The 17,792-nt window shown below is 41.0% G+C and overlaps 1 protein-coding gene across 7 annotated transcripts in view; it reads left to right on the forward strand.

Annotated features, from left to right (window-relative positions):
- The window catches only part of LOC306852398 (putative JmjC domain-containing histone demethylation protein 2C), a 169,972-nt gene that overhangs the window by 141,096 nt on the left and 11,084 nt on the right, over window positions 1-17,792 (forward strand). For 3 of the 7 annotated variants that reach the window (XM_079389162.1, XM_079389164.1, XM_079389165.1), the window contains 14 exons: window positions 1,692-1,797; window positions 3,002-3,126; window positions 3,399-3,542; window positions 3,914-3,955; window positions 4,349-4,610; window positions 5,403-7,063; window positions 7,705-7,877; window positions 8,355-10,513; window positions 11,240-11,441; window positions 13,051-13,265; window positions 13,439-13,591; window positions 15,830-15,919; window positions 16,039-16,166; window positions 17,298-17,511. In XM_079389162.1, the coding sequence (XP_079245288.1) occupies window positions 1,692-1,797; window positions 3,002-3,126; window positions 3,399-3,542; window positions 3,914-3,955; window positions 4,349-4,610; window positions 5,403-7,063; window positions 7,705-7,877; window positions 8,355-10,513; window positions 11,240-11,441; window positions 13,051-13,265; window positions 13,439-13,591; window positions 15,830-15,919; window positions 16,039-16,166; window positions 17,298-17,511 (5,674 nt within the window). Of the gene's footprint in view, window positions 1-1,691; window positions 1,798-3,001; window positions 3,127-3,398; window positions 3,543-3,910; window positions 3,956-4,348; window positions 4,611-5,402; window positions 7,064-7,704; window positions 7,878-8,354; window positions 10,514-11,239; window positions 11,442-13,050; window positions 13,266-13,438; window positions 13,592-15,829; window positions 15,920-16,038; window positions 16,167-17,297; window positions 17,512-17,792 lie in introns of all 7 variants that reach the window. The other 4 variants (XM_079389163.1, XM_079389167.1, XM_079389166.1 and 1 more) reach the window with 2 other exon arrangements.

Raw genomic sequence — 17,792 nt, forward strand, 5'->3', positions numbered from 1 at the left:
CAGAGGTCACTATCAAGCCAAGCAGCTTCATGCTGGTCAACATGGTGAATTTGCATGACCAACTATTGGGGTTTATTATTACCTCCAGTTGTGATATCCCTAGTGAGAAAAAAAATTTGGGATGTACGAAATTGGATTTTTGCTGATATCCAATATGCTGAAATTTTTTAACTCATTTTGACCGATACCGATATATTTCCTTTTGTTTGGAAACAACACCAAGTCTCTCCTGTGCAGAAATTATAAGCGACATATTTTTAATTTTGCTTAGTTTTTAACAAGAACTTATTTGTTAGAATTAAATAAAAAATGAAGGTTTTTTTGACAGTACATTGAAGCTTTGAAAATAACTATAAATAAACTATATCTCTGAATTTTTTCCACAGAAAGATGCAGTTAACACTAACATTTTATTTTAAGATTTAACATTTGTAGATGGTCTAAAGCAAAAGTTGTACAAATTCTGAAAATCTTTTGGAGCTTATGATTTCTTTAAAACATATTACACATAAATAAATAAATCAGAATTTGCAGGTGTTATGTTTGTGATTTTTTTTTTTTTTTTTTTTTCATGTAAGCTATAGCTTCTGACCATTAAATCAAAACATACTCAATATTTTATGACATCGATTACTGCTTTATTTAATCAGAAACACAGTCCAAATGTTATTTGTGTAGGCTATTTTACTTTTAATTTAATTAGAACTAGGCCAACAGCACCCCCTACAGATTAAAACTCTTGACCGAATGGGCGTTAGGACCCGGGGGAGGCTGTCACTGCTGCCGCTGCATGAGCTATTACTGTTTACTCTATCACACACCGAAAGCATCATTCTGTACATGCTTTCACAGATTAAATGCAGAGATCCAAAACAGTCAATCTAATCATCATTCAGGCAAAACTTTGCTTCAAGAATGAGCCACACTGTTGACATTATCTAATCTCTAGCACACCCTGAGCACATGTGAGTTAATCTATTCTCTTATCGGCAAGACATATTGGCATAATTTTTCATATCGGGCCAATGCTGATATTTACATGTAAAGCCTAAATAGGCCGATTCCGATATCACTCCGATAATATCGTGCATCCCTAAAAAAAAATACTAAAATGTATTTAAAATACATTTATTTTGTGCTAAGTATACTACAAATACATTTAAATATTTATGTACTTAATAAAAATACCCTGCAATTGTACTTTTGGTATACTAAACTGGTATACTTAAAGTCTGCTAAATTGGAACAACTAATTTTGTGCTTAACACACTGTAATTGTGCGGAAGTAGTGTTGAGGTCCAACTGAAGTATTTTTGTTTGTGCTAAAGTGGAATTATTGCAAGCATACTTCAGGCACACTTTAAATATCTTACATTTTTATCTTACTTTGATATTATCCAGAGATCATACAGTTCTTATTAATAGTGATATTAAAACACATTTTAGGTATAATATTAAGAAATGTGCATTGTGCAATAAAGAAATACTCAAAATAAAGTTTAATTATAATTTTATATCAGTAAGTCTTAAGTAATACGTCAATAACTATGTTGTATATCAATAATTATGATTTGAAGTATACTTATGTATGTGTATATGTATGAAATAAATGTATTTTAAATAAAAAATTTTGTGTCCTTGTAATTTTGAAGTTTTATGATGACGTGTTATGTTTGTTTTGTTTTCTGCAGGATGAGTTGGACAGTTTAAGTCCTGTTTTTAGGGACTATCCACATCTCCATGAAGAAGTGAAAGCGTGGGTGAAAGACCAAAAAGTTCAGGAAATTTTTATGCAAGGTAAGGTGGTCACATTTCATCAGTTATTCTAAACGGGCAGTTGTAACCTAAAGGATCAGTAATTTGAGCCCACCATCCTGCTTTTTGTGTCGAGTCAAATTCAAAAATTACCCTTGATTCACCTACAAAAATTTTTAACAATGACTTTCTGTTTTCATTGTTAGTTGTGTACTAATGTTCATGTAATAATGGTTATGGCAATAATGGCAAAGAACAATAGAATTAAAAAAGTAAAGTTAACAGTGCGATGTTAGCTTGACCTTCAGCCTCCATTTCCTGGTCAGAGTGTTTAAGGAGGGGAGTAGTTTTTCCCAAACCGGCTGCCAACTCACATTCAGTTCTAGCTCCTTTCTGGTATGGAATGCCCAGTTCTTAGGATCCAAAACAGAAAAGTCCCTTCCTTTTCACTTGGAAATGTGTGACATTACGGAAGTAATGAGTGCTGGAAAAAAAAAAACACCAACAAAACCTTATGTGGTTTGTAAAAATGGAAGACCACTCGCTGTACCTGGCTGGTTCAGGCAGAGGGTGTTGTTGTGGTCTTGGCAGAAGGTCTTGTTTACAAAGTCCATAACAAAATTCCAGGCCCACAATTAGTGATAATTGTTGAACTTGGCAGTTGACAAGGGCAGAATGGAAAGTATTTCAAAGCCAAAGGTTTTGGTGGGGAAACAGAGAACAAAAAAACCCCCCCAAAAACGGTCTGTGGTTTTATGTAGACGTCGCCCCATGGTTTATGTGCATGTGCAAACATGTGTGAGGGACATGCATTTTGGGTTGTTGTAGGCACAAGGGGTTGTTGTAGGCACAAGGGGTTGTTGTAGGCACGAGGGGTTAGCTGCTCTAGCAGAGCATATGAGCGGTGTGTTCAGGAGTAATTAATGGGAATGACCTGCCCTGCACTAATGAGCTCCAGTCAGTTTGGACACCTGCCAGTGTTCACTGCGGCTAACAGCATATCACAGATACAAGGATTGATGTGTCATTCTCTGAGGTAAAGTTCACCCAGAATGAACAAAAGGAGACTTTGTAGAATGCTCACATTGTATGCTCACACAGTAGACAGTGACCAAGTGCTGTTGAGAAAAAAAGTACTCCATATAGCAACCCCTGCTTTCTATAAATAAATTGAAAATGAATGAAAAACATCATGCTAAGTTTGATATGAAAGTTTGAAAGTGTTTCTGGTTCTTGATATCTTCAGGTCCCTATTCGTTGAATGGCTACCGTGTACGAGTTTACAGACAGGACTCAGCCACCCAGTGGTTCACGGGCATCATCACCCATCACGATCTCTTCAGTCGCACTATGGTTGTCATGAATGACCAGGTATCACACCTGATTTTGTGTTTTAGTTCTGAAAAATTTTCTGCTTTTTCAAGTGTCTTACTGCTTTTATGAAGTGGTAACAACATGATAAAAAGAACACAAATAATTTCATTATTATGTTTTATTGAACCATTGTATTGTGAAAATATGATTTTATTAAGCAAATGCATAATTATTATTCGCCAATAAAAAAATATTGTAAACAAATCCACAATCAACACTGTATGAAAATGAATGTTGATTTGTAATAATTTTACTGATTCTGTGTACAGGTACTAGAGCCTCAGAACGTTGACCCCTCCATGGTACAGATGACCTTTCTGGATGATGTGGTCCATTCTTTATTAAAAGGAGAGAACATCGGTATCACGTCACGACGCAGGTCTCGATCTAGCCAGAACAGCAACACTGCCCACGTGAGTGTAGCCTACAAGAGCTCACAGATATCTCACATGCCTATTATGTGCTTATGTTGCTAGATGATCAGCACACCTGCCTTCCTGGAACAAGATTGTGTTCATTGTTATATGCCAACTTGTATTTCTGTTTTGTGCATGTCTGTCCCAGTGTCTGTTTGTGCTTATTGCTGGACGTTGTGTCTGTAGCTAGCTTTGAAGTAAAGTTCCTATGTGCTTTTTTACAGTCTTTTTTAAGAAACCTAGAGCCTTGTAGAAACACATATCATTGCTCCCTTCATCATTAACAAGACTTGTCTGTTCCACCTTGTTTTTTTGTTTTTCTTCTCTGTTTCCCTGTTTTAAACATTAATTGGGGGATATGCAAGCAGACCACAGGAGGGAGACCAAGCGGCTCTACAGGAATCACTCAGGTACCGGGCCGCACCTCCCTCTCTCCATAGATTTAGAGCTGCTGTTATACCATCTGCATATCCCTGTCTATTATAATTATTTAGCATAATTTATTACAAGTACTAATTTTCCAACAAATGCTTACCCCTATTACCGTTTCACACACTGCTTGCATGAATTAAATGGATTTGAGGTGTAAAATATTTCTTTGAGATACAAGGTTGGAAAGTTTTTTTAAGAGCCATAGGAACTCTTCTTTAAGCCTAGCTCTGTGACCAGTTTTTTACAGACGTGTGTAGTGCAGTCATTGCTGGCAAGGAAGTGTTTTTTTATATTGGTGGTTTTAACTTAAAAGTTATCTTTCTCTCTCTATAACCTAAATCCATTACAAGATCCTAAATCCATTTTTTCAGGGTCATTACACGCGTGCCCAGGCCAATAGCCCCAGACCCGTGATGAATTCTTCTGGCTCCACCCCCAAACAGGCCTCTCAGGCTCAGCAGCAGCAGCAACAATCCCAGCATGCTCAGCAGCAGCTATCTCAGCAACACCAGCAGCAGCAGTCCTCACCTGGTCAACAGCGTGGCTTGCGATCCTCACATCGGAAAGGCTCCGACAGTAGTGTTCCAGATGATGAGAAGATCAAAGATGAAAAATCAGACAGTGGAGGAAAAGGTAAAACACTGATCGTTGTTACAGTAATCATGCTACTAATGAGACAATTATAATGTAAATGTAAATATCTTTATGGTGCTTTTGCTTGAAGTATGCATTTGTGTTTCTAACAAGGAAAGTTGGCAAGTAGGTCTGTGAGTCATGAAGAAAAAAAGTTTTCTATTACTTGTGCTAAATGTTTTCATAAATAATGCTTAAAGGGCTAAAGGTCTGTGAATGAATTGCTTTGATTCAGTCATGTTTGGAATTTGATGGGAAATGAAACGGTAATTGCAACACTCCACTCTGAGGAATTAAAACATAATGAATCTCTTCTAGATTGACTGGATTTTTCCCTAGTATGGGTTCATGTTATACAGAGGCTATTATGTTTGGCATGGTCTATTGCTATATATTTAAGTTGACGAAACCTTCTACTGGATAGGTTCAGTGCTAGCTTTTTGGCCGAATAGTGGTCTGGTAAATGATCATTTAGATTCTTCCATCATAATTCCTGCAGTACAGTGTTGGGTCTACGAGAGATGAGGTGAGTGCAGCCACTGCAGTGAAATGGACATTTTAAGTGTGCATAAATTCTACTGGAGTCCCATCCATCACACTTCTAATGCAGCATTTAAGATTCAATCAGCCTTTAACCTAAGTACAAAATGACATTATCCTGATCTGTGCTTGAATAATCAATTGGATTGAGTTTCCTGTGCACTCAGCTTGCATGGGAATGTTTGCTGGTGGCACGTTTTGTGCCTGTGTTGAAAGTTCTTCCTGACAGAGTTGGTCTCTTTTTCTGTCTAGATTCTTCTAAAAACAAAAGCAAGCAGACAAACAAGAGGAGAAAAGCAGATGAAGAGGACAAGAAGGGCGGTCTCAAGCGGCTCAAAACAGAGACGTCTGACCTCTCTGAGTGCAGCGACTCTGAGAACTCTAATAAGCGGAGCATAGACTCCTCATCTGAGCCCAGTTCAGAGAATGAGCTCAAATGCAAGAGCACGTCAAAAGTTCCAGAGGAGGAGAACTCCCAAGGATCCAAGCCTGTGGATGAGTTGAGTGTAATTAACAGGCTATCTCCCTGGGATGAGATGCAGGATAAAAGCAGCAAGCCAGTGGCCATGGAGGTGGCTCAGCTGGCAGAGAGTGAGAGGTCAGAAGAAAGGAGATCTCCGCTGACTCCTCCGGCCTCCTGTACACAAAACCAAGCCTCTGGAACGACAGAGGTACAAAGCTGCATTGTCGAGATGAAAAGCACTGTGAAAACCCTCCCCAAGGACCATTATGGCATCGCAACACCTCGGACGCACACGCCCAAATGCGTGATTGATATCACAGAGGATGCCAACACGCAGTCTAGTTCCAGAGAAAACTCTGAGGCCGTATCGGCCCTGCTGGCATCACAGAAGTGTGATGCTTATGTCCCTGAATCCAGAAATTTGGTGCTAAACACCTCCCACTCAGAGTGCAGGAGGACGGATGGGGAGCAGCAGCAGAATGCTTGCAGTATAGGCAGTAAAATCGAATTCACCCACTCTGAGGTCATAAGGCCGGTGACATCAGTGAGTGAGTTAGCAGCCCTGGGCGAAAGAGGGAAGCTCCAGCAGCAGTACACATCTATGGTTATTAAAAATGCCTCGTTAACCGAGGACATCAAGAAAACCCATAAACTCAGTCCTTCCCCTGACCTGCCCAAACCCAAGTCCTCCTCATCCCCTGACATTCTCAAGCCCAAGTGCAATCCTTCACCTGACATCAAGTCAAAAACCCACAGCGTTCATGAATCCTCCAAGCCCAAACCAAATACATCTCCTGAGGTGTCCAAACATAAACTGCGCCACCCTGAAAACCCACCTACAACAGGCCGCTTGCCACTCAAACCCGAGCCAGACATACCCCGCTCTAGTTTTAAGCCTGTGCCAGCCCGAGGGGGGCCATCAGAATCAAGGAAAAGCCCACTTGTCGACAAAAATGAGCCTTTTATGGTGTACCGTGACCCTGCGTTGATGCGTCCTGAATCAGATAGCAACCACATGACTTATCTGCACCCACACCTGCATCCACTACATGGTTCTTCTCGTGCCACATGTCTCACGCCCAGCTCGCACCACCCGTCTCACCTCCTCCCTTCTTCCTCCATGAGCCACTCTGTGCACCACCCACACCTTCTGACCACTGTACTGCCCACAATTCCATCAGGGTCTCTTCTGGGGAGCCATTCACGGCTGGACTCCACTGGACTCGGGCACTTGGCTTTGGCCCACCACCATTCCCAGCAGCAGCAGCAGTTCCTCCAGCAGCAGCCACCCCCAGCCCTGCTGGCCCAAACGCATGGAGGTGCCTCATATAACCAGCTTGGTCTCTACCCCATCATCTGGCAGTACCCAAACGGTACCCACTCCTACCCACCTGGATACAAGTGGGTACATCCGGAAAATGCTGTCAATTCAGACTCCAGCCTGCGGAGGGTATGTGTGTGCGCCTGTCTATTTCCTAACCCTTGTTGTTATAATTTATGCAAACTGTAATTTGTAGCTTTGTGTGTTGTGAATTGAAATGCACATTGTTCAGTTGGGGTTATTGTAAGAAGATCCCTTAGAGGAAGGACGGACACCTGGACCCTCTCTTGCTTCTGTCAGCAATTTTTTTATTTTATTTTTTTATTTAGATCTTAGCAAGGCAAACTACCCTACAGTAATAAAGCATAATGTGTGTGAGCACATGCTTGTATGTGCTGTATCATGTCTGGATACATCTCCAGGCTTTTCATGTTTACGATAATTCACTCAAACTCATTTAAAACTATTGACAGCATCAGTGGCATGAAGGGTTTGTTACACAGAAAATAATAGAGTAGTTGCTCATAAGACTTCCTGCATGCCTGTCAACCCAGAATATTGCAAGATAATACAACTCAACTGGAATCACGTTTTCACATTGTTCATTATAAGCATCTGTGAGTGAGTCGGAAAATATAGCATAATGAGAGACAGCCAGTTCTTATGCACAGTTTGTGTGCTATGACTTATCAAGAGAGAAGTGTGTGTGGCTTTGAGTGCATTATGACCTTCTGTTTGTTTGTTTGTTTGTGTGTGTGCATGCGATGCAGAACACTTCCAGCCCCTGGCTGCACCAGTCCACCCCTGTAACCTCTGCAGACAGCATGGGGATTTTGAGCCATGTCCCGGGCAGACCAGCCAGTGCAGATCCTCATCGAACCATCAAGATCAGCTCACACTCCAGCCCACCGCTCTCTAAAACCTCTGGAGAGCTCCACAAAGAGTGAGCAAGCCCACACTTGCGTCTTTCTCTGTCTGTCATTAACACATGTGGTTAATCCATTCCCACAGTCCTGCAGTGCCTGGAACTGTGGCTTGTTCTTAAATACCTTGTGACCTGAGGTGGAACAAATGCCATGTGATAGAAGCACTGTACTACGCTCATTCAGTGACTGTGTGCATAATTAAACTATTCTATTATAGCTGTTGGATGTCTGTACTCATTTGAACCACCTCCAGCGCAGTTACCTAATATCTGAGAAGGACCATACTGTAGCACTAACCCTTGCACTTGCATATTGGTCCAGCATTATTGTAACTATTGAACAAAAACCTCAAAATATTCAGTGAATTTGATATTTTCAGATATGCCGGTATATCTGAACTTTTTCAGATTACCAATTTAGAAGGAATTAAGCTGATCACATTGGCAGACATTTTTTGTGATGCTGATTTATTTATTTTTTTATTGTTTTTTCAGAGATCAGGAGAAGAATGTGTTTGTGGACCCTATACGTAGCATGACAAATACCCACCTGAAGCAAGAGCCGGACCGCAGTCGGACGCCTACCAACAAGGAGCTGCACCGTTTCTACATTGAGTCCCCCCACAGCAAGCCGCAACTACCACCACGCATGCCTCAGGGGGGGCCAGACCGTACCAGCAAATATAAGGAAGAAAACCGCCGCATTCTTAGAGAGAGCATTGAAATGGCCCCCTTCACTGCCAAGATCTGTGCCGGAGAGACAGAGCGCGAATCCTACCCCCGAATTTCATCCCAGCCCAAAAGCCTTGAGAAAGAGGTAGAGCACTCTGTGGCTGATCTGTACAAGTACAAACACTCTGTATCTCAGTCCCTCCCTCAAACCAACTACTTCACCACTCTGTCAGATAGTGTTGTAAACGAGCCACCGCGACTTTTCCAATCCAAAGATCTCAATCCGTACTTTGACAAAGCACCCGCAGCCTCTAGCTCTTTGTCCTTGGGCTCGTACAACTCTAGTCACACCAAGTCTTTGTCCAAGCCTCCCCCTCTCATTAAGCACCAGCCAGAGGGAGAGGGACTGGTGGGCAAGATCACCGAACAGCTCAGTCAACAAGCACCCATACACTCACTCAGTACCTCAGTGGTGACGGTCAGTGAACGCTGCAGTCCAGCTATCTCTCCCTCCAGTCAGCCCAAGGGCATGCCAGCCTTGCGCAGAGCGCCAGTCTTTCACCCGCCCACCCAGCAGGCACTTGACCGCAAGGAGGGGGCCTATGGTCGCCTTTCCCCACCTACGCTCACCCCCATCCAGCCCGTCAGCTCAGCGGAGAAGGTGTCGGAACAGCAGAAGCCACCCACCCTGCTCCCAGAGCTCAGGGATGAGAAAAGCAGAGCCGAGCTGGGCTCGCCCGAATCCTGCCGGCCTTGCGTGGAAGCAAAGAGCCGCGAGAAAGTGGCCTGGCATTCAGAGAATAGCCCAGGGAAGCCACAGGCAGCTATGGCATCTGTTATTGTCCGCCCTTCTACTTGCATAAAATACGATGGCTCGCCAGGTCCCAAGATGGCCCCCAAAGAGCAACTCAGTAGCAGATTGTTTGCTGGCCGCACTCAGGCAGACTGCCTGAAAGTGGCCGAGAGTAGGGAATCTGGGAGAGTCATTCTACTAAACATGAATTTGGAAGATCCCAGCAATCAGTACAACAAAAACCTGATTAGAGCATCACCGGGTGTCATTCCCAGCTCAGTGGCAGTTGTTGCCAATTCTGTGTGCAACACTAGGACTAATGAAGCCATTGCTACTGCCAGCAACACGTTTAGCACGCAGAGCCACAATGGAGAAGATCTGTCATTCTCCATCTCTGGCGCAAGTGGTAGTAGCAGACTGGAAAGCTCGGCTTCCAAAAGCCGCACTCCCACTGTTGTTGAGTCGCAGGAGGGAGGCTCGAGAACCACCTCCCCTAGTGCGCTCCCTCAGGCCGGCTCTGCTGGCCCCACACAGGCCTACTCGATGAACTTCGTTCACCTGAAGAAGGCCAAAGCAGCTCTGGCTGCGGCTCAGTCTCGTGGCTCCAGTAGTGCTTCAGAGAGTGAAAACGGTAGCGTCAGATCCTCTCAGGACTCACACACCATCGCCCAGGATAATTCCACACCCAGCAATCCTGCCAGCAAAGCCAGCCTGGTGCCCAATGGACAGCCAGCGCAGGTGTGCCAGTCTAACTATCACAAGCTCAAGAAAGCCTGGCTCACGCGACACTCGGAGGAGGACAAAAACACAAACAAACCTGAAAAAGGCGGGAATGCCATTTCTGAGCTAATTAAACCATGCTCCGTCAACCTGATTGCCCCTGCATCTAGTGATGTGGATCTGGGCAAGGATAGCAAAGGAAAAGAGGACAAGCTGTCCCAGGAGGACAGAAAGACACGCCATACCCCCAAGCGCCCATACGAATCAGGCTCAGAGAGCGGCGATGACTCAGACTCTAGCGAGAGCAAGCTTGAACAAAGGACTAAAAGGCAACCCAAGCCCACTTACAAAAAGAAGCAGAACGACATGCAGAAAAGGAAAGGAGACAATGAGGAGGAGGACGAGGTAAAGCCAAATGGTATTTTCCGAAGTGCTAAGGAAAAAAACAAACTCAAGCTGGCCAGTACCAGTAAGTGCACCACAGTCTACATCACAGATTGAATGTTCATTTACTACACTACAAAGCCTTCAAGCTTGCCCTCTCTCCAAAGGTCTTTTTTATGATTTTTTTTAGTTTCATTATGCACACGATGACATATGATAAAATGAATATAGTACATGTACCACAATTTATTCCTGATTAATGAAATCAAGTTCTTATTGAATATTTTGTTTTCATCAGATTAAATAGAGTCAACATTTCACAAGTAAAAGGGGCTGTGAATGGCTGTTTCATGTTGACTTGAACTTTGGTGTTATTGGAAGGTTTGCAGTGTGTGAGAAAGAGAGCGAGGTGTGTTTGGTGAACATCTGGACGGCAGCTGTGCAAATGGCTTCTACTAGAATGCTCACATTTATGTGGAAAACATCTCCAAGAGCACTTGGGCTTTTATTAGCACTTTCTGATGATTGCTGGGTAGCAAAATGGTGCCTCTTTGTAACTGCATAGCTTCTAAAGCTGTAGGTCACTGTAACAGTACAGTAGGTCACAACTGTCATGTCTTGTGGTTCCAACATAAACATTAACCCCTGCACACTTTTCTCATCATCCCCACCTGGTGATAGACTGATAAATCTGGGTCAGGCTAATACTTATTCCTGTCTTATTTATTCAGTTAATGTTTAATAAATGTAGAGTTTTAATGCAATATGTTTTCTAATGGATGAAGTAATGGAATCTGTGATGTGTTTATAGATGGCATTCCACGGTCAGTACTGAAGGACTGGAGGAAGGTAAAGAAACTAAAGAAGACGGGTGAGTCCTTCCTGCAGGACGACTCGTGCTCTGGAATTGGACCCAACTTACAGAAGTGCAGGGAGTGCCGCTCCATCCGCACCAAGAAAGGAGAGGAGTCTGCTCATTCACCCGTCTTCTGCCGCTTCTACCTCTTCCGCCGGTGAGTACAAAACGAGGAACCATGTTTGCATTGCACTCATCAGGCTACATGGTAAGACTGATTATTTATAGTGTAGTATATAGGGAGGGTTGTTGCTGCACCAGAAATAGTCAAACACTGTAGTACAGTAGACATAAAGTAAAAAAAAATCTTGTGTAATATAATTTGTGTTTGTTTGCTGGTTTTTATTGTATTGTTATTGAAAACTTTATTAATCCCGATAGGGAAACTGGTTTGCCACCAACCATACAGCCAACAAACACAATACACAACTTACAGACAAATAAATAATTCTGCATTAGGAGACTAATAAAACCTGATTTGGAGACATAATTGAAGAATGATAAAATTTCACCGTTCAAAATATAAAATACAAACACTATAAAAGACAAAAATAGTATTCAATAATTAACAGTGTTCGATGAAATATCGGACCGCTGCGGGAACAAAAGACCTTCTCATGGCATTACTAATCGCTCACTAAAAGAGCTTCTGAGTCCTTTAAACAAATTGTGTAGTGGATGGCCTTCAAAAAGCAGGACAATTTTTAATTTTGAACTTATCCTCTTCTCCACAGTAACCTCCAATACATCTGGGTTAAGACCAATAACTGAACCGGCCCTCTTGATCAGCTTATTTATCCTATTTTTGTCCTCAACAGATATACTGCCCCCCCAGCAAAGTACAGCATAAAAAAGAACACTAGCTAAAATCCCTTGATAAAAAACATTTAAGAGCTTTGTACTGATGTTGAATGATCTAAGTTTCCTAAAAAAAAACAGTCTCGACTGAGCCTTCTTCATTAGGTCATTAGTGTTCTCTTTCCAGTTTAATTTTTCATCCAGATGGACACCTAAAAATTTATATGACTGAACAATATCGATCAACTGACCATTAATTGTAACTGGAAGAATCTTCTATTTGTTATACTTGTATTTTTAAAATAGTTTTTGCCATAAAAATAGCCTAAGATGCTGACATGGCATTAAATAAAAATATACTACTACTACAGTAGACATAAACAATATACAGGCAATACAAAATATAGAACATGCCAAGAAAAACAGAAGATGCTTGTTTTTAGGTTTAAGAAATTACAAAACTGCCTGTTGCAAAATGTGTATTACATGGTCATGGTAAAACAATTGCATCTTTATTTGTTTCACAGTAAGTAAACAACATTTCCTTGAGCTGTCTTTTGAAGTTAACCTAGTTAACCTGTAGCCATCCAACTTACAATTAATTGTATTTAGAGATTAGAAGAAGTCCTGTTTGTGGGCACAAAGTGAATGTATAGCAAAGTTTCCAGTGGTCAAGCTTGGGAGATGGATTCTAACCATTTTTGACATGTATAAAAATAGTTGCTAAGTGCCTTGATGGTTGTCTTTTAATTTTTCTTTCCATTTAAAATTAGCCATCATCAGATGCATCTTGATTGCTTTTTGGAACCAGTCTGATATTGTTTCATGGCATGTTCAAGTATTAAGTACATGTGCTTTTTTCTGCCCTGTCTTGTGTGTAGTTTTCTCCTCTCTTATTATGTTACAGAATTGGTCGTAGGGAAGGAAATAAACTCTAATTGCACACTCTTTTTCTTCCTCATCTCCAGCCTCTTTTACAGTAAGAAAGGAGTGATCCGGACTAATGACTTCTCCGCTCCTGATCAATATGATGAAGAGGCGCTCAGTCTCTGGGCCCCAGAGGGTTATGAAGAAAACATCCTGGACCTGGAGACTTCAAAATACATCCTCAGCTACATTGGAGACAAATTCTGTCAACTTGTTATGACTGAGAATACAGCAACTACATGGATAAAGAAAGATGGTGAGCTACACTGCTTGTTTTTTGGTGCGTCATACATGATCTCCTAAAACATTGTTACCAGCGTGCCGTTATATTACAGCAGCCTGTCAGTCGCAAAGGAGAGTGAGAAAGGAAAATGAAAAAAGTGAGTGAGCTCTCGGTTTCATCCTTCTCCTGTTTGCTTTGCTCTGCAGCCCAGATCGCCTGGAAGAGAGCGGTGCGCGGAGTGAGAGAGAGCTGCGACGCATGTGAAGCCACATTGTTTAATATTCACTGGGTCTGCAAAAAATGTGGATTTGTGGTGTGTTTGGACTGTTACAAGGCCAAGGAGAGGAAAAGCTCCAAAGGTCAGTTGTCATTTTCATATACACCTTTGAACACTGACTCTGCTTATACACGCTTTCTGTTGATATGTGGAAAACTGGAAAAATGCCCCAGACATTTAAAATGTGAGGGGAAATTTTATATATTTTTTTTTATTTAGTCATTTAGCAGACGCTTTTATCCAAAGCGACTTACAAATGAGGACATAAGAAGCAATCAAAACCAACAAAAGAGCGACAACGTGCAAGTGCTATTACAAGTCTCAGTTAGCCTAACGCAGTACAGATAAATATTATTATTATTAATTTTTATTTATTTATTTATTTATTTTTAATAAAAAGACATAGATAAAATAAAATTAGAATAGAGAGTGCTAGAGTTAGAGGCTCAAGTAAAGATGGAACAGATGAGTTTTTAGCCGTTTCTTGAAGATGGGTAAGGATTCGGCTGCACGGATTGAATTGGGCAGGTCATTCCACCAGATGGGAACAGTTAATGAAAAAGTCCGTGAAAGTGTTTTTGTGTGTTTTTGGGATGGTACAATAATGCGTCGTTCACTTGAAGAACGCAAGCTTCTAGAGGGCATATAAGTCTGAATTAATGAATTTAGGTAAAGGGGTGCAGAGCCAGTGGTGGTTCTGTAGGCAAACATTAATGCCTTGAATTTAATGCGAGCAGCTATTGGTAGCCAGTGCAAATTGATGAACAGAGGCGTGACATGCGTTGTTTTCGGCTCATTAAAGATTAATCTTGCAGTGGCATTTTGGATTAATTGTAGAGGTTTAATAGAATTGGCTGGAAGACCTGCCAAGAGAACATTGCAATAGTCAAGTCTGGACAGAACAAGAGCCTGAACAAGGAGTTGTGTTGCATGTTCCGAGAGAAAAGGCCTGATCTTCTTAATATTGTATAATGCAAATCTGCAGGACCGGGCAGTTTTAGCAATGTGGTCTGAGAAATCAGCTTATCATCAATCACAACTCCAAGGTTTCTGGCTGTTTTTGAAGGAGTTATGGTAGATGAGCCTTTAGTATTAGTATTTGAACTGGAAGGTGAGATTGTGATGAAGCGATGGGTTAGCTGAAACCACAAGCAGTTCTGTCTTAGCTAGGTTGAGTTGAAGGTGATGGTCCATCATCCAGCAAGAAATGTCTGTTAGACACACTGAGATGCGAGCAGCTATCGTCGGATCATCAGGATGGAATGAGAGGTAGAGTTGAGTGTCATCAGCATAGCAGTGATATGAAAAGCCATGTTTCTGAATGACAGAACCTAGTGATGCCATGTAGACAGAAAAGAGAATTGGTCCAAGAACTGAGCCCTGAGGCTATATATATATATATATATATATATATATATATATATATATATATATATATATATATATATATATATATATATATATATATATATATATATATATATATAAAATTATTGTTGTTATTATTGTTATTATTTATTTTTTCCTCTTTTTTTATCAGTGATGACCAGTAGCTGTCAGATTTTTGTGTTCTTTGTCTCAGACGTGACTGTTTTGGAATGTGAAGCTATTCTTAAAAAAAGAACTCTCAAAAACACTCAACGTGGAAAAAGTCCAACTCAACAACAGCACAATTGAGGTTTTTTTTGTTGTTGTGATATATTGTACATTATTTATAGCTACTTGTGTACCTGATGTAAATTTATTTTATTAATTTACAGAAATAATTGTTCAATTTTTTTTTATAGGAATTATTAAAATCATTAGCATTATTCGACAAAAACATACTGTGTATTTTTATTTAAATAAACAAAATATACCAGTAAAATACCAGCAAAAAGTTACAGAAATTGTTACAAAAAAGTGTTAGATGTCCTCTTGATAAAGTTCATTTCTGACTGCAATGCAGCTCGCTTGTGTGTGTCTGTGTGCTGTAGGATGTGGCAGTTGTTCTAGGACTGTCTAACTCAGCTGTCCCAGGGGTTTGACATGCACCTCTGTGTCTTCCTCATTTAAGTCTCCCCTTCCTTCAGCAGCTCTTCCTGTCTTCTTTAGGCTTGAATTCTGCCGCAGGGCATTAAACCCCTCCAGCTCTAGAAGTGTCATTTCTGCTGAATCACATCTGTGTTTCTTTTCCGACAAGGCTCAGAGCTCCTTGTTTACTTTGAAGCATAAACACTACGACTCCTCTACGGGAAAACGGGCTAGTGACAGCGCCCTTCTCTGTGTGTGTTGTCACTCTCAGTCTCTGTGAGTAATCCACCTTTTTCTTATTTCGCAGATAAAAAGCTATATGCCTGGTTGAAGTGTGTCAAGGGACAGCCTCATGATCACAAGCTCCTGATACCAACACAGATCATTCCAGGAACTGGTATGGAAAGAGACACTTTCATTCTGGAATGATCCCAGATTGCTTGTAGTTATGCCTTTAGCTGGAGATAGAGAAAGAGGCAACTGTATCTTTTGACTTGTTTTGTCTGTGTGTTTTAGTTCTAACGGACTTGGTGAACGCTATGCACATGTTCAGGGAGAAGTACAGCATTAAATCACACTGCTCCTGTGCATGGAAGCAGAACACCCTCTACAACAAACTGCCGTCCACCAATGGCGTCTCCCAGGTATGTGATTGAATGTGTCATTGGGTGGGCTAGGTGACATTTTTAATTTTACACTAATTAAACAAGCTGTGAGGGATGTAAAGTTGTGGTACTGTATGCTGCAAAATGACAGAATGTTTCTTATTTTCCAGTACAAATATCTAAAGATTCTTAAATCAAGATACACTCAGTTCAAATGGAAAAGAAGTTTATTTTTTGATTCTAATGCCAGATATTTTTTCTTGTTTTAAGCATAAATTAAACATAAACAGAACCCTACACATGACATGTGGAAAAAATGTAGATAATAAGAATTTGATTATATAGATTAGGTAATATAGTTGTGGGAATTAATTCTTAATTGATGGCCAAAGTAAATATATTTTTGTCCATGTGTCATGTGTGGGGCTCTGCATAGAATTTGCAGAAAACAAGAATCTTATGTCATTTTGTATCTCAAGTAAATGCATCTTGATTTAAAAATGTTTAGATATTTGTTCTGAAAATGAAAATACTGAGAAAGAAAAACTGTATAATAGTAAATTCATTTAAATATATTTATTTCAAGGATTGACTATAGACAAAAAAAAAAAAATGGAAATCTGCTTTAGCAATTTCTGCACAATTATTCAAATCCAGTAATCACATGATTGGTTCATCATGACCAGTGTGAAGAAAAATAAATAAATAGTAAAAATAAAAAACTGGATTCCATGTGACAAAACTGTCAGTTTGCTATTTCAACAATGACCTGAACAACTCTGGATCAACCCAATTCTTTTAAATAGCCTGTACTGTTGATTGTTCAGCTGGCAAAACATTAATACATCTTGACAAAAAAAACCCAAAAAAAACACAAGACCTGATTTAAGGCCTTGAGACAATATATCCCATTGAACAAACTGTACATCTATCCCTCTCAGTCACATTTCCATTCACATGAAATTAAATGGGGCATTAGCCTTGTGTGTGCTTTCACTGTAAACACAAACTCTCTCACTCTCTCAATCACACACAGATTTTCACATTTTTTTCTGTGCTGGAATGTTTAATACAGTTCTGCTTCATCTCTCAACCACCTAAAAGTCCACAATATTTCCCTTCACTCTCCTTAAACTGCTGAGCTGTCTCTGACACAGTTACTTTTCGCAGGTGTTACAAAACGTGCTAAATCACAGCAACAAGATCTCTCTGTGTAAGCTTGAGGGAGGACAGCAAAACTCCTCTCTGAAGGTAGAGGCCAAAGGAGGGAGCAGTCCCACCAGCGACACCAGCACCGACAGCAAGCTTACCCCACCCGAGTCCCAATCGCCTCTATACTTCCTGGCTGATCTGGCCGAGCAGAAATCCCGTGAGGAAAAGAAGGGTGGGTACAGAAACAATAAAACTTAAGGTACGGTTGCTGGCAGCCAGGGGCCGGAGGTCTGCCAGCTGCCCCCGTGTTTTTCCTTTCTCTGCAGGTGTGTGCATGCTTGACAGGCTGCCAGCATTCCACAATCCTCACATTTAGTGGTGTACGTTACAGGCCTTCTCAGTTGTGAGCTCCCACAGTCTAAAGAGTTCACCTAACTACATGTTTATCCAGTTCTTCAGCTGCTCTCACATGCCGAACACGCCGCTCTCTCCAAATGAACTGCACTTAAAAGA

The sequence above is a fragment of the Barbus barbus genome (genome assembly GCF_936440315.1).
Source record: "Barbus barbus genome assembly, chromosome: 32".
Lineage (NCBI taxonomy): Eukaryota > Metazoa > Chordata > Actinopteri > Cypriniformes > Cyprinidae > Barbus > Barbus barbus.